General features: G+C 40.9%; 1 protein-coding gene across 1 annotated transcript in view; it reads right to left on the bottom strand.

The window, feature by feature from the left end:
• Window positions 1–14,745, bottom strand: part of LOC124170800 (MOXD1 homolog 2-like) — a 969,195-nt gene that overhangs the window by 851,299 nt on the left and 103,151 nt on the right. Inside the window, exon 2 of the mRNA XM_046549766.1 lies at window positions 127–456. Coding sequence (XP_046405722.1) covers window positions 127–399 — 273 coding nt within the window. The 5' untranslated portion in view covers window positions 400–456. The remainder of the gene's footprint in view (window positions 1–126; window positions 457–14,745) is intronic.

The raw sequence follows: 14,745 nt of genomic DNA, 5'->3' as shown, positions 1-14,745 counted from the left end.
CAACAAAACATGTGAACGCCCGAGGCCACATGGTGATGAGGTGAACCTCCTCCCTTCCTATTCTCCACGAAAGGAAAGACTATTCGGGGTGTGACAGAAAAACCATAAAGATTAATATCTCCTTACCTCTAAATATGCCTGTCCGTCGAGGACCCAGCCGATGACCATGTCCGCTCCTGCCATCTGCCCGTTCGAGGAAAAACCGAAGCCGACGTAACCCAATGTTCTCACGTGCACTTCGAAAGTAATGTCATCTTCGCCCGGAGTCCAAAACAGGATGTAGTTGTCGTCATAGTCCAGCGCGGCGGAGTGGGTCCACCGGCCTCCGGCCACCCCCGCTATTGAGATGAGGCGCCAAGCGAGCGCCAGCCAGGGGAGCACACGCATGCGGGCGTTCATGGTCCACGGGGAAACAAATCACAGTCGAATCCGGGACGAACTAGTGCGCATGGCAATCTGAAAGGAGAAAGTAATACAAAGTTATGAGCTGCAAATGATATACGATCATACAACTGAATTGTTGAGACCTTAACCTGGTTGAAATCCATTTTGAGTGGGTTTAATGACAGACTTTGCACTCTACAACAAGTTTGTTAGCAAGTAAAGTTTGTTATTTTTCCTATCTTGAAATACGATCAACACATTAACTCAGCCGGAACAATGCAAAATTAACTCACTCAGTGTTCCTTGTTAATTGCCTTTTTAACATTTAAAAAAAGTGTAGAGTTAAACCCGCATAGACATATAGTATTTTAAAACTGCCATACAGCTATTGAAAAATGTTGGAATCATAAATATTACCACCGAATAAGTCCTAATTTACTTTCTTTCATTAACAATTTAAATGATTTCATCTATTCAGCCACTTTCAAAGTAGTTACAATTCTCAAAAACGATTTACCGGTTCAAAAAGTTTCCATTTCAAGACAGCTTTATGACAAATTTCCCATTCGAATTCAATGAATGTTATAACGGATCCCCAGATTTTCACGTAAACTAGCGGTATGCGTATCAAATTTACAAATTCTAAATACCAAGAATCATATCTGGAAGTCTAAATGATCGTTTTTCAGTAGAAAAGAGATTCTATGGGAAAGTTATACCGGAACCTTAATAGCTTTTAAGCATCCGAGTTTATAAATGAAATAATTGGAATTTCGATACGCCCACAGAAATTTTTTCAGAACTAAGCGAACTTGCTCCTTCGTGATGGGGAAGATTCCCGAAAACGTTACCAGAGTTCAATGTGGTTCGTAAAATTCAGGAAAAGTTATTTAATACCATCATAGATATCCCCATTGAATAACATTTCATTTAGACTTCTGCAGAATTTCTACCCATAAAAGGAACCGTAGAAAATGAAAAAGAACAAATTAATCATTCTTCACCCCAAAAAGAACTTTGAATAAAGAGTATTTCACCCACAGATTCGTATTATTTAAGCCATCAACGCATTAAATTTTAAATTAACATAAATTTCTCAAAAGATGGTTAAAATATTTATTGGAAAAATATCCACCAACTTATTCTTAGCTGTGAGTAGGTATTCTATTATAAGGCTTCTAAGATAGATCACTTTTAGTTTATTATTAAATGTGAGCTCTCCAAGAAATGTTGTTTAAAAAAGATAATCAAGGTCCAAAATGCAACGCCAAATGCTATGAAAGTATTGCCAGGGATGTTGTCGTGTATCACCGAAAGTTAATGCTCAGGATTTCCTGACTGCTGAATTCGATGAATACAAACTGATTGAATCAAAATTGAATGACAAAAATCGAATGCGAATTTATCTGCTCGGAGTATTGACTCATTGCAACAAGGAAAGGAGTCACACGAAGCCACATCTTTGGTGCTTGTGATTGGCAGGAGGCCGTAAACCATGGGATATTGCAGAGAGGCCATTCAATTCCACTTCGACAAGAGGTAAACGTCACTTGCCACCAGGACTCGAAATCAGTCACTCGCCGGCGAATGCAGATGGCGGGTAACCCATCTGGAGCAGATTCCTGCATGATCCCTGGGCAACGCAAGAGGGGAGTTAACGTCCCAACTACTCAACCGCATACCGCAATGATGCCAGCGGACAACAGCATGCCGACCAGGCATCATTCGATCGAACGTACTAAGACTGGCACACGAAATTAAGCACGACGCAACCTGGCTGGAAGCTGTGTTACTATACTGCAACGTGACCTAGTTGTCTCCATTAGGTATCCATCGCATCATATTTTTCTCCGAAATTCCTACGCTAAAATTAATCAAACGACGAAACGAATCCGTTTTGAAAAATGGTTGCAAAAAAATAAGTATATAAATCGTTTACTGCTGTTATTTTGAGAATGAAGAGCCGGTAGTTAAAAATGGCATCAACTCGGCCCTCGGGTAGGGACTCCGATTCCTAATTGGAATATGCGGCAAGAGCGGGATTGGAACCGGGGCCTTAAGCATACACAACTACCCGCATCTATACAATACCCTACAAGCCTTCTCAAGGACGGATCTAGCTAATTACCGTCGCCACCAAATAAACCCCCACTTCCTCCTTTGCAGTCGATCAAAAGATCGGCCTATGATCTCGATCATCGTCATCATTAGTCAAAAATCCTATGATTGGTTTGACGCAACTCTCCATTCCTCTTACATATCCGCTGCTTTTTCATAGAGGCGTATTTCTTCTCTTTCATATCCTTTATAACCTGTACTAAATAACTCATTCGGGGCCATCCCTTGTCCTTTTTCCCCTACTATTGTCCTTATATGATTTTTATGATCACGATAGGTGGAAAATTTCTCTTGTTGGCCTGCATGACCATATACCACCATAATTCAAGTACCATAAAAAATCTTAGCCATCGTCCGGTCTGGGAGGCGGGAGCAAATAATGGGAAGCCAGCAGTCTGTGACAGAAATAAGCAAGTTTTTCACAAAAATTGATCAATTTATCCGAATAACACCTCGCATATGGCAGGTGAGAACTTGAACTCAGTAGCCATTCGCACCCTGGGTAAAAATATTAAAGAACCACCAGTCTGATCATAGAACCCTGATACTTTACATTATTTATCTAAGGTTTCACATATGATATGGCCTAGATATATGGGAAATTTCTCTCTACTAACTAAGAAAATCCTAAGTCTCGTCACGCCAAGCCGTTAAGCAGAATGCGCAAGATCCCATCCCAGCCTTGGACCAACTCACCCCCGAATACGCCCTTTAATGCGGTGGGCAGGGAGAAGGGTGACTCCTGCAAATGCAATTAATCCACCTGCTTAGCTCCCTTAAGGGTATTACGATCCAATTTGCGGTCCGTCATTGAGTCGCAAGGTTTTACGAGCCTCGGCCCTTATGGATACCCCCGCGGGGGCTGAAGACTCCCTAATACCGATATGGGAAAATGATGGGAGGAGGAGGAAAGGTATAGCGCGAGTGTACAGCGGCTAGGAGCGTTGCGGGATGAAGTAAGTTAATGTGAGGGCTACTGCAGGCTAGTGCAAACGCTGGGAAGTCCGGAGAAGAAGCACACTCTCCATATATGTTGGGTATTGTGGTTGCTCTCCTTTAATAGGTTGTTAAAAGGGAGCCAAACTGCCCACTAAGTTCGTTTCATGACCATAGAAGCGAGCCCACATCCTCCATCCTGCTTCGCCACAATCAACCTCCGACCTCCAGCCGTGTCCCACGCCTCAACTTCGACAACCTTTCCCTCCACCCATCCGCCGACTAAAAACCTCCCACAAAGCCATTCCCGAAGATGAAATATTCAATAGAGTCACGCCCTGCGAAAGGGTGGAGATGACTCCGAGAGGGAGGAAGACTCGTCCTGGGCGGGGTCGCGTGGTACAGCCAAGAGAAGAAACCTTCCTCCCGAGGTCCATGGATGCGCTGCCCGGATGGCCAATTGCTCACTACGTGTTTCCGTGGAGAAAATTCAAATTCAGGATCAGAATACCAAGATTCAATATCATCAGGTGTGTTTTTATGAAGAATTTTCGCCGGAGTTACAAAAAAATTATTTTTATATTCAGTGCTTTTTACAAAATGTACAAAGCATTATGTTTTTTTATCCTGGGATGCTGCTTTATTAAATTTTAAGGTAGTTCTTATGATGAAAAAATTATATTTCGTAACATTTCGACAAGAGGTTTAATCGAATTTTCAAAATAATACCCTGCTTCCAAGGATGACAAGATATATATTAATAAAGAACTATTAAATAGTAAAGAAAGAAAAATTTTTCTCATAAACTTCGTCCTCATTCTGAATGTAAGGGGATGCAATGCGTCGAAATGCTTGAAGAATTTTTTTTTAAATAACAACTGTTTCAATATTTACCATTTACAAAATTCAGTCAATATAGCAATCGATGGGCAATCGATGACTGCCCACAATTCGATTTTAAATTATGACAATTCATAAATGGGAAAGGAAATCTATAAATGTGCCAAAAGCAAATGAAAACTTATAAAAAAATTATTCAAAACTTTACTAAACAATTTATGGAAACCTTTTTGAGAGCGGCCACATAATTTTCAGAAATAAGGAATTTAATTACAATCAAATGCCTCGACTAATCCTCAGTTGGCAATTAAAGTCTAGGCACTTTAAAAAATATTTCCAACCGAGGAATGGATAGATTGAGCAGATACCTTGAGTATTTGTTAAATAACGAAGTTTTGATGAATGGGGAGTGGCCGGTATGATTCACAAAATGTTTCATTCTATCTATCTTAACCGATATTCTTGCTTTAAAATAACTAAAATGTAAAGGGCTAATGAAAAAATAAATACGATGTGCCCCCTCACCTCTAGAGGCCCAAATATTTTCCACCGCGTTACTCTCCCCTATGGCAGGGCAAAAGAATAATACAGGATTCCCCATTAGGCCATTGGATGTATCATCAATGTACCCCACTGACCATTCATTGGGTTTTCAGTAGCCACCTGTATCGCTGAGGCCAGATCTATTCTGATTTCACGGGAATATAATTTACAAGTAGAGTGGTAAACGAAAACTTACATTAATTCTGATTTAATCCATGGAATTAATAAATTTCCAATACTATAACTCGCGTGTGTAAATAATCTATTGCAAATACTAAAAACAAGCGAATCGCTCCGCATTAATCACCCTCCTGCGGTCATTTTTGAAAACTAATAGCAAATGACACCTGCGTGACAACATAAATCAAGCTTCAGTGGGGTGGACTCTCTGTACTCCACTTCGGAGGACACCTGGTACTACTCGCGTGCATATTGCTGATCCCGTCCACCAGGGGGCAGGGGCATCGGCCATCGGCCCTCGCCTCACCTACACTTGGCTACGCCTCGCGCGGTCACGTGGCTTGGGGTCGTCGGCCTTACCCCTCCGCCGTGACTCAATCACCGAAGGGGGCAACAGGGCTCTTTGCGTGTGACCACGATGCAAATGAGACGCGCTGTGCTTTCTGCTCAATCAGAATGCTGATGAACCATTTACCAATTAGACAAGGGCCGGGGCCAGAGTGGATTTCCATCAACAACAGCGCCTTTTCCGGTCCTTGAGTGAAATGATAAAGATGGCTCCCTAACACTCACATAGGGTTTCGGGATCGCCTGGAAATGGGTCGGTACACTTAAGACCCGAAATCGCAAATTCGCCAAATAATGCAGTAAATGGCATGGAATGATACATCTACATAAAAGCCACTATGCACGATAAATGATCGTGCGAATGATCATGAGAATGATCATGCAGAAGAAAGGTGCAAATGATCATGCTGAATGACCGTGCGAATGAAATCATTCGCTGAGTATAACGGAATATTTCGCGAATGAATCGTTATGCGCATGATCATTCATTGAATATTAAAACATTTTCTAATTTTGCTCGCAAGATCCCGTGAATGATGTCAGTGCAAATGACTTCATTTGCATGATATTTCACCGCGAATAGCGACCTAAATACTGTGCGCGCCACCTCTAGGGTGTTTGGCAGGGGGAATGTGTCGAAGTTGTAGAATGGGAACGAAGAAAGTTGATAAGAGACGAAGAAAACATATCTTCCTGATTCTGCCAATTTCCTATAATTTTTGAACGAAAGACCGCTGATGTAGCCGACCACTTTTCATGAGCTAGTGCCGCCATTAATAGTTTCAGCATAGCATTTTGTTCAAAGGGAAGTGTTCATTGAATGAAGGAATCCAAAACAAAATTATGAACATCAACGAACCAAGCGAGGTCTATGCACAACTCATAACTTAGAACGCTTTGCCTTTGTCCATAGCATCCTGCAACAGGAAAAACTTGAGGCCAATTGGAGCGCATGGCTTAAATTTTCCTTAGTTGAAAATGGTGCCTATTCGACCATTAATAAGTCATCGGTTATTTAGATTTCTACTGGCGTCGGCTATCCAGGTTTAAAATTTCAGGACGTAGTTTTCCTCCACCCTAGGCAACATATACCAACATGTAGCTCCTTGGCCGTTGGAAAAATTTATACCGGGAAAATTTGCTCGGAATAACTTAATAGGCTAATGAATAGCCATGCATGAAATCAAGTCGGTCAATTACGCTGAGAAAGTGCTTAAGTATTTTTGTATTGTAAAAAGGAACTCGACCCTTGCATGGTAGATAATTTATGAAAAAACTTCAAACAAGGACAGCCACGGAATTCTGCCTGCTAAAGGCTAGAACACGTAATGTAGAAAATATTTAAATTGAGCATGTGAAGCACCATACATAAAACATTAACCGTAAGCCATGCATGGGGACGGATTGATTTATGCTCAGAGAAGTTTTATTTTTCACGCAGGCTCAAATGATATGCGATACAAAGTAGATTAATCGGATCATTCAGATGTTGACGACTCGAATGCTAAACTCCGTTTTAAGAAAGCAATTTTCAGCCGTAATTTATAAAGATCTTTGAAGAGCGACTAATGGCACATCAAGGTCCCACTGAGTTCGGTGCTCGCCAGCCTTCAAGTAATCTGTATTTAATCAATTTACAGAGCCCTAAGATTCACCGGGGGAGATTTTAATTCCCTGGCCATCTTACGGAACATCACTCAAACGGCTGGACTGATAAAAATCCTTGGCTATATCGTTCGTCTCCTTCAACGGGAATAGTCGGTGGAGGGTTGCCAGGCTAACATGGAAAAGGTGGGGAGGAACTCATCTCAAAAAATCGCTAGCCACCCGAAAAGGAAAACAAACATACTAACGCTCGCTGAAATGTTGTCAATGGGGATAACATCAAATTCTTCGGAGGTAAAATGCCCGCATATATTATGCGTACCCAAATTAGCCGCTCCCCATGCGTTCTTCAAACATAAATTAAAGGCCGAGCAGTTACCTCACATCGCCCGATATTAAATTCATAACATTTACTCCCCATTGAAAAATTTTTGCCAAAGGCCCAGCTGTATTTTGAGTTTATGCATTCATTATACGAGGAATTCATTTGAATAATGCCTCAAAAGAGGACACGATATCAATCATTGACATATTTTAAGCATTTTCCTCGTTCTCACTTCGGACCAATATTCCGGAGACGAAATAAACGACGTTATTTAAATGCGATGCCAGCAGGACCCAACTCAAGCATCGCTCAAGTTTTCATGATTAGTTTTTAACACGCATTCCACGTGTAGGAGGTCAGTCTCAGCTCCATTTTGGGTGCACTGATGAATTGATAGAGGATACGATTATATTACGAATTCCTAAAAGACAATGGAGGGTGAGTGGTACATGGAATCCTCTCTGAGATGCGTTGATGCGGTCTGATGCTGAGGTAGCAAATGGGAGTTTAAAGTTAGCTACGACCTAATAGAAATATCCTTACGATTACAATCAAGTGCAGTATGATTTATCATAGAAAAAAATCGTTCCAAAATATACGCATCACTACAATGAAGCTTGCTGTATTCCATACAGATACACGTTTTCAGACTCGCTCAGCATAACGGAATATCACCGAAAAACCTGTGATTATTTACCCGTCAAAACTTGAGATAACAGGAATAGGTGAGGTATGAACTCCAGAAAAAACTGTATGATTTCATTCTATCAGCGAAAGCGATCAACAATATAGGCTAGAAGATATAATCACGAGTGCCCGAGACGATTGAAAATCGCATAGATTTCTTCCCTTGCGAGAGGTAGAAATTGAAGTTGTCCATTCCAATTGAACTTTTGCAAAGGAATAATTAGATGAAATCGTTATATTCAAGAGAAAAGAATTGCATTGTGTTGAAAAAGCAGCGTTTAATTACGGTAAAGTATTCTTCCGGTACATAATATTTTCTTGTGAATGAAACATATTACTTAGTAACCTTTAAGCAGAAGGAAAGGAAACAAAAAGAGGCATGGCCAAAAAGCATTAAGGTTTTTGTAAAGAAATAGGAGCTTGCTTAGCTCAACTGAAATCCAATTAAGTCTGGGCAGGAAATTTAAAATGGTATTATATAAGGCACAAAAATTCAACTTGCAAGCAATATACTCTATCTCGTATCATTCTTTTAAAAGTAAATTTCATATACACTGTATTTCGTCATCAAATTTGAAATTTTAGGGAAAACTGGCAATTTTTCCGGTTTATTTCACCTAAATCCATTCACAAACATTAACATTGAAAGGCAGAAATATAAAAGCGCAGTCAGAAAAGTCCTCCACGTAGCACAAAAATTTTGATGAAATCCTATTTCGTCAACCAAACCCCGATGTAAGCACAAATAGTACGTGGGAAGCTCACATGTTTCATTGAGTCGATAGAGACTAGACAGACATTATGAAACATTATTTCCCAAACACCTGATTATTATACTCTCCTATTTCTCCACCCGATGCAACGACCCAAAGTACAACCATTTCGCCTTCCAATCTTGTGCATCAGGTGACTAAATGCTTATCGCGACACTTTGATCGTACCAAGAACGGCTCACGTGAATAAAGAGGGCTTGGATACAAAATAGGATGCAGTAAAGCTGGCGTGACTTCCATATGAGTTGGGATGTAGCTTTGACACACTCTTAAGGTGTGAATTTCAATAAGCTACATAGAGCTCCACTGTGGGAGAGATCACTATCTCATACACAGAGTTAGCGGTCAAACTGACAGCCGGAATGGGCCGCGTATTACATCGCGTGAGGGCTACGGTACGCTCATAGCGGCTTTGACTTATATTACCTTGCGAATCATGAAATACTGATCATACTTAGACTAGAAATGAACACTTTCCTTAAGGAGGGAAAGAAAAATCCGGGATGCTAAACAAATCTTAATTTGTGGGATGAAAAATTACACTCCGGTACCAGAGGAAGGTTAACAAATTCACGTTTTACCACGAGAGATATTAGCGATGTAAATAATAAACCACTAAGTACATTAAAAAAATATTTATGCGTGCAAACAAATCATGGCCGAGGTTCATTTCGCTGATTGAGGAAGAGAACTAATAGTGCTTACTTTAGGCAAGAAAGATTCAACTAGCAAAATATATGCAAAATTAAAAATACCCGTAAAGACATTTAGAAGCGCAGATACTCCTGCGATAGCTTCCAAAAGAAAAAAATCCGCGAGTAATTGATTTTTATTCACCAAGAAGAATAGTCATGAGACCAAACTTATGAGTTGTTATGCGTTAAACACGAAGCTGTATGGAAGTTAATCTTAAAAATATCCGTTTTTGTACGCATGCAAAAAAGGAGAGCTTACGTCCTTACTCACATAGAGTCTACCGCAATAGGAATGCTTTGACTTGAAGAACAAAGGTAGCACTGGACGAAAAAATTGCTCAGCGCGAAAAAATAATGATATCGGACATATCCCTAACTCCTTAATAGTTCTAATGCTCCATTTCATGGGATTTATACATGCTCATCCGCGTACGCTGGATTAAAAAACGCAAGTTTCCATAAGAGCCAGGAGCATATTTTTTCAGAGAAAAAAATTGACTGTGATATATAGCAATTTGCAGATCTTCCTCAGCTCTGTAATAGCAGCCGCAAAGCACTTCCCAGCTGTAAAAGGTGAAAATATCTCGGTAGGATTCTAGTCGTGGATCATGCAAAAGTTTTTTCGCCTGTAATTGGATTTAAGCTACTCGTAAAACGCTCATGTAATAGCCATAAAAACAGTTCGAGGCAACCAAATCATCGCCGTTCCTTCAAGAAGTTACAGAAGCCGCAAATATTTCAAGAAACTCTTCAAAAGGGCCGAAGCAACTTACGGGCCAAAACGCACTTAATTTCACGAAAATTTCACGGTCGAATGATATATTGAAGTCCTTTGGAAACTGACTGGAGACTATTTCCTCTGGACGAAAGCTATTTGCTGCGGCCAACCTCTTCCCGCAGGCACGCATGTTCCGTACCGAATTCTAATGGACCGTTTAATAATTTGCAAAACAGCTATGTCTCTTGCACCCTTAAATTGGGTTACCCTCTTGAAAGGGAATGAGGAAATGATCACGTAAGTTGCGAGCATTAAACACACGAATATTACCATCGAGGATTCTCAAGAAAGCTACTGATGCGCTGTTAGATACCGCGCATTGTACTAGGTTTACAAAATTTGTGATTAAGGTTGCTGACGGTAGAGCGATCTGAAGTTAAGGAGGGAATAAGCTATTACTACGGCCATTAACCAAAATTTATATTAGGGATGATATAATCTCTTGAATTCATATCCTTCAAATCTATTCCTCGCAAGGAAAATATAATAATCATCAAAAGTATATAGAATAAATGGATCACCAAGCTGTTTTAAATTTTGAAACCCGATCCAAATGCTTCCGAAGTGGCATCATGAAAAAAGCTTTAGAAGGATGTATTCGGTACTCTTCAATATAATACCCTTGTCTCAACGACTACCGTACCATTAATAAAAGAGCTTTGAAAAGTTCTAGGAACACGAGAAACAAATTTACGAGAATTGCATTTGACCTAACTGCCCCCAGTGATTGAAATATACAAAACAGGTCCAATAAGTCTTAAAGTTGGATTTTGAAAATGAGATGTTCGCATGCAGACATAAAAAACACCGTTACTCATCCGAATACCTTAAAATTTCATACTAAGGATAATATTAGCAGCCTCATTGTAAATGAACTAAATATAGAACATTTCTGCTAAAAAAAGGTTAAGTTGAACTCAACACTTAAAAATAATGAATTCAAACATTTAGTGATGAGGGGAAAAGTAAAAAAAAAAATATATAAATACAATTTATGGTTAAATATTGCCAATAAAAAATTAACATTGATTACTGGGCAATTTAATTAGGATAAAGTCTGAGAATAAGGCACTAGTTTTCAAAAGTCCAGGCATAGTATTTCTTTACTTTATAAAACCCTTTGGGAATCTCACTAAGCGGAAAATAAAGGTAGTGCACCGTATGAAATTGCCCCTGAAGACAAGAAAAAAGGGAAGCGTCACATATAATACCACTGCCATATGTTCTTGAAGAGATTAAGCGCCATGGCGAATGCTCTAACGACAGAGAAACCCCTAAAAAGGGAAGAGCGAGGAACCATTGGGAGAGAAAAGAAAACGCACCGAGGATGAAGAAAAGAACATTACTCGATTATGTCTGGTAATACATAACGCTTCCCTCTCATGGCAGACGCCTTACCATTGCGAATTTGGTGTCATTTATTGAGTTACGCACGGGGAAAAAAGTGCTGGAGGCCCTCTCTCACCGGAAGTCCAGAGTAAAAAAGACTGGGACTCGAGTGGAAAAAGAGCATGGCGCGATAGAAGACAGCAGAGCCTATACTTAAGCACCATTTTCATCGTCGGGGAAAAAGACCGGAGATTTGGAGGGGGAGTCAGCGGGGATGACGGGGAGCTCCGAGAGGCGAGATGCAAGTGCTAGAGAGAAAGAGAGAGGCAAGAAAAACGATTTTCCCGCGCGCGGGTGGGACGGAGGTAGGAGGGCGGGAGGGAGAGATGACGATGGAAATTCGGCGGTGAATAATGCGCCAGACTCCACGTGGGCACGGGAGCTGACACTGCGCGGGGATTCCTCGATATGAGAACACAATTCACAGGGTATGGAGTAAACACCTGTTTTGCAGATTTCGCATATTATTAACATGTAAGGAATGCATTCGCAAGTCGTACATTCAGTTTTATTGAAGCGTAAAACCATGGCATGATACAACAATAAGGGACATATTACCATCTCCAAATAAGGCCATTTAAAAATAAATCTTTTACAACACACTGGCTAACACTTGATGAAAAGACATCCACACATAACCGTGCCAAGGGAGGTATGCATTTTCGACGCTACTGTTCCTTTTTCCATTTCTTTTCTTTTCTACCTCATTGCAATAATAGGACAGAAAACCTCAGAATTAAATCTTATAATAAACCTTCGGGCATTATGAATGGAAGGACAAAAATGTGGGCGTTTTTGAAGTTCCTATATCGTTTTGATGGAGTGGCAGATACTTATCTTAGAATAAGTGGACAACGGGAATGTCATCAAAGAATAACGGCAAAAATTATAAGTAACAGGTACACAGGCAACCACCGATATTAAACTAGAAGTGTGCATAATTCCTCTCCTTCCGACAGTTATACTATCATCCAGTGGCGGATACAGAAAAAACTCAAGGTGGGGGCGCAACATATCTTGAGTTGTCTTTACTTTTATCGTTATAAAATATGATCAAGTCACAGGCAAAGTATATGAAAATTTTATTTGAAGTGATTATAAACATGTAAAAGACAATGCCATCTCATGATATAAAAAAGTTACAATGGTGGTTTTGCAATGTTCGGCAATACAAGCGGACCCGCAAGGGGGGGGGGCGCGCCCCCTGCGCCCCCCATCTGTATCCGCCACTACTATCATCCCCAAGTGTTGGAATTCATAAATGAAAATTGGAAACAATAATCAACCACATCGTAAATGAACATAAATTATGCAACGGAGCTTAGAAAAATAACATCCATATGAAATTATGTGGTCGAAAAAAACATTCGTCAAAAAGGAGATTAAAATAAAGCTTATCGAAACGAAATCGAGCCTTTTGTGTTTGAAACAGTCTGCATGAGTCTGCTAGAAGGCATCTCTTCTTAACTGCGATAAAAAATGGAAACGCTCTTGTCAAAAACGGATTAGGTACTAGAAAATTCCACTTCTCTACGTGAGGAAAGAGAGATACATTATTATGGGTAGGGGTTGATGGCACAGGCATCCAGAGCTCGTGCACCAATCTGACCCGAAAAGTTACCCATTTCGAGACAAGGTGATATTAAGTTTTCTTCCGCGGGTCTGGATGGAAGCAGATCCTTCCATTTGCACCGTGGGCTTCGGGGAGGGAGGACCAAGATCCTCCATTTATATCATTCCGGCCTCCTCCACCTCCTACCTTTCTTTTCCTCCTCCGACGCCGAGGTCGGACCCGTGGGGTTGAGGGGTGAGCTCGCAACGGACGAAGGGTGGGAAGGGAGGAAAAGACAGCGAGCCATAAGCGGAGATTTCATTTTTCATTCCCGGACACGGTTCTTGTGAGAGCCTCGCGTCACTCCGGACACCTCGTCGAATGGGATGCGGGCCCCTATCCCTGGCGGCCCCATTCTACCGGCCGAGAGGGAGCTGTGACCTATTCGTCACGTGCTCTCCCAACCCCAATCCCGTTCCCGCGCGAGGGCCATTGTCTGCGCGGGAGGAAATGGACCTCACTTTCTTGGCCACACGGCTTCAGACACACCATCTCTTCGTCCCTTTTCTTGGAGGAAGAGTTGCGCATGAGACCCAGACGTAATCCAACTCCGCTCCCGGGCAATGATGCGGGCGAGATGGGGGCACATTAGGAGCCAACTACTGGGGGAAGAGGAGATGAGGAGGCGGAACACCTTACCCATGCTCGCACTACCCAAGGTGCTGGACTCGAACTAACATTCCGGGCCCACCTCATACTCGCCGTCTCTAGATACTCTCCCAGAGATAGAGGGTATGAGGAGGGCGAGCGTGGAACTCTGTATCGCATCATGGCGCCACCATAAACGAATTTCTAATCGCAAGCAATTTACACTCCAGTCCGCAGGAGGACGCTCTCAGCTGCGTGGTTCTTCACGAAGTGCTGTATCAAGAGCGGGAAGACGTCCCATTTGTCCGTGGTCATGCGTACTAGCGTCAAAGCGATACAGGCGAAATCTATGGGAACGCAGACAGTATTCCATAAAATCCGGTAAAAGTCACTCAGAAAGACATTCATAATGAAAACGTGAAGTAACGGAAAACAACATATCCTACAGTAGTTCATAACATAAAAGTACGCCCTTTATCCGTGCCACAATAATAATTTCTGAATATATTGCCCTGTTAAATATAGAAACAAAAATTTCATTGATCAGGAAGCGTATGCAAAACACAATGTGTGTTTTTGAATTAATACCACACCAAAATGTTTCGAAACCAACGTAACAACGAAGAAAATAGCTAGGAAATAATATTTGCAAAGCATATGGTCGCAGTCTTAGACATAATAGCTGTGTCCTTTGAACTGAGTAAATAAGTATCTATAAACAGAAAATCTTTTTTGGGGTATGCAATATTACTAAGATTTTATAAGCATTTTTTTCAATAGAATTTAATCACAAAACAGTAGCTAGCTACAAATTCTTCCACATGGTCTTAGACAAAAATAATTATTTTTTTAAATGGGACAAATATAGATCATGAATAGCGAATACTACAGAGGAAATTACAAATCTGAGCAAGTGTGAAACAAGTGTTTCTGAGGAGGTAAAT

This window comes from Ischnura elegans, chromosome X (assembly GCF_921293095.1).
Source record: "Ischnura elegans chromosome X, ioIscEleg1.1, whole genome shotgun sequence".
Lineage (NCBI taxonomy): Eukaryota > Metazoa > Arthropoda > Insecta > Odonata > Coenagrionidae > Ischnura > Ischnura elegans.
Note: the sequence above shows the minus strand (reverse complement) of the source record. Positions and strands in the feature narration are given on the sequence as shown.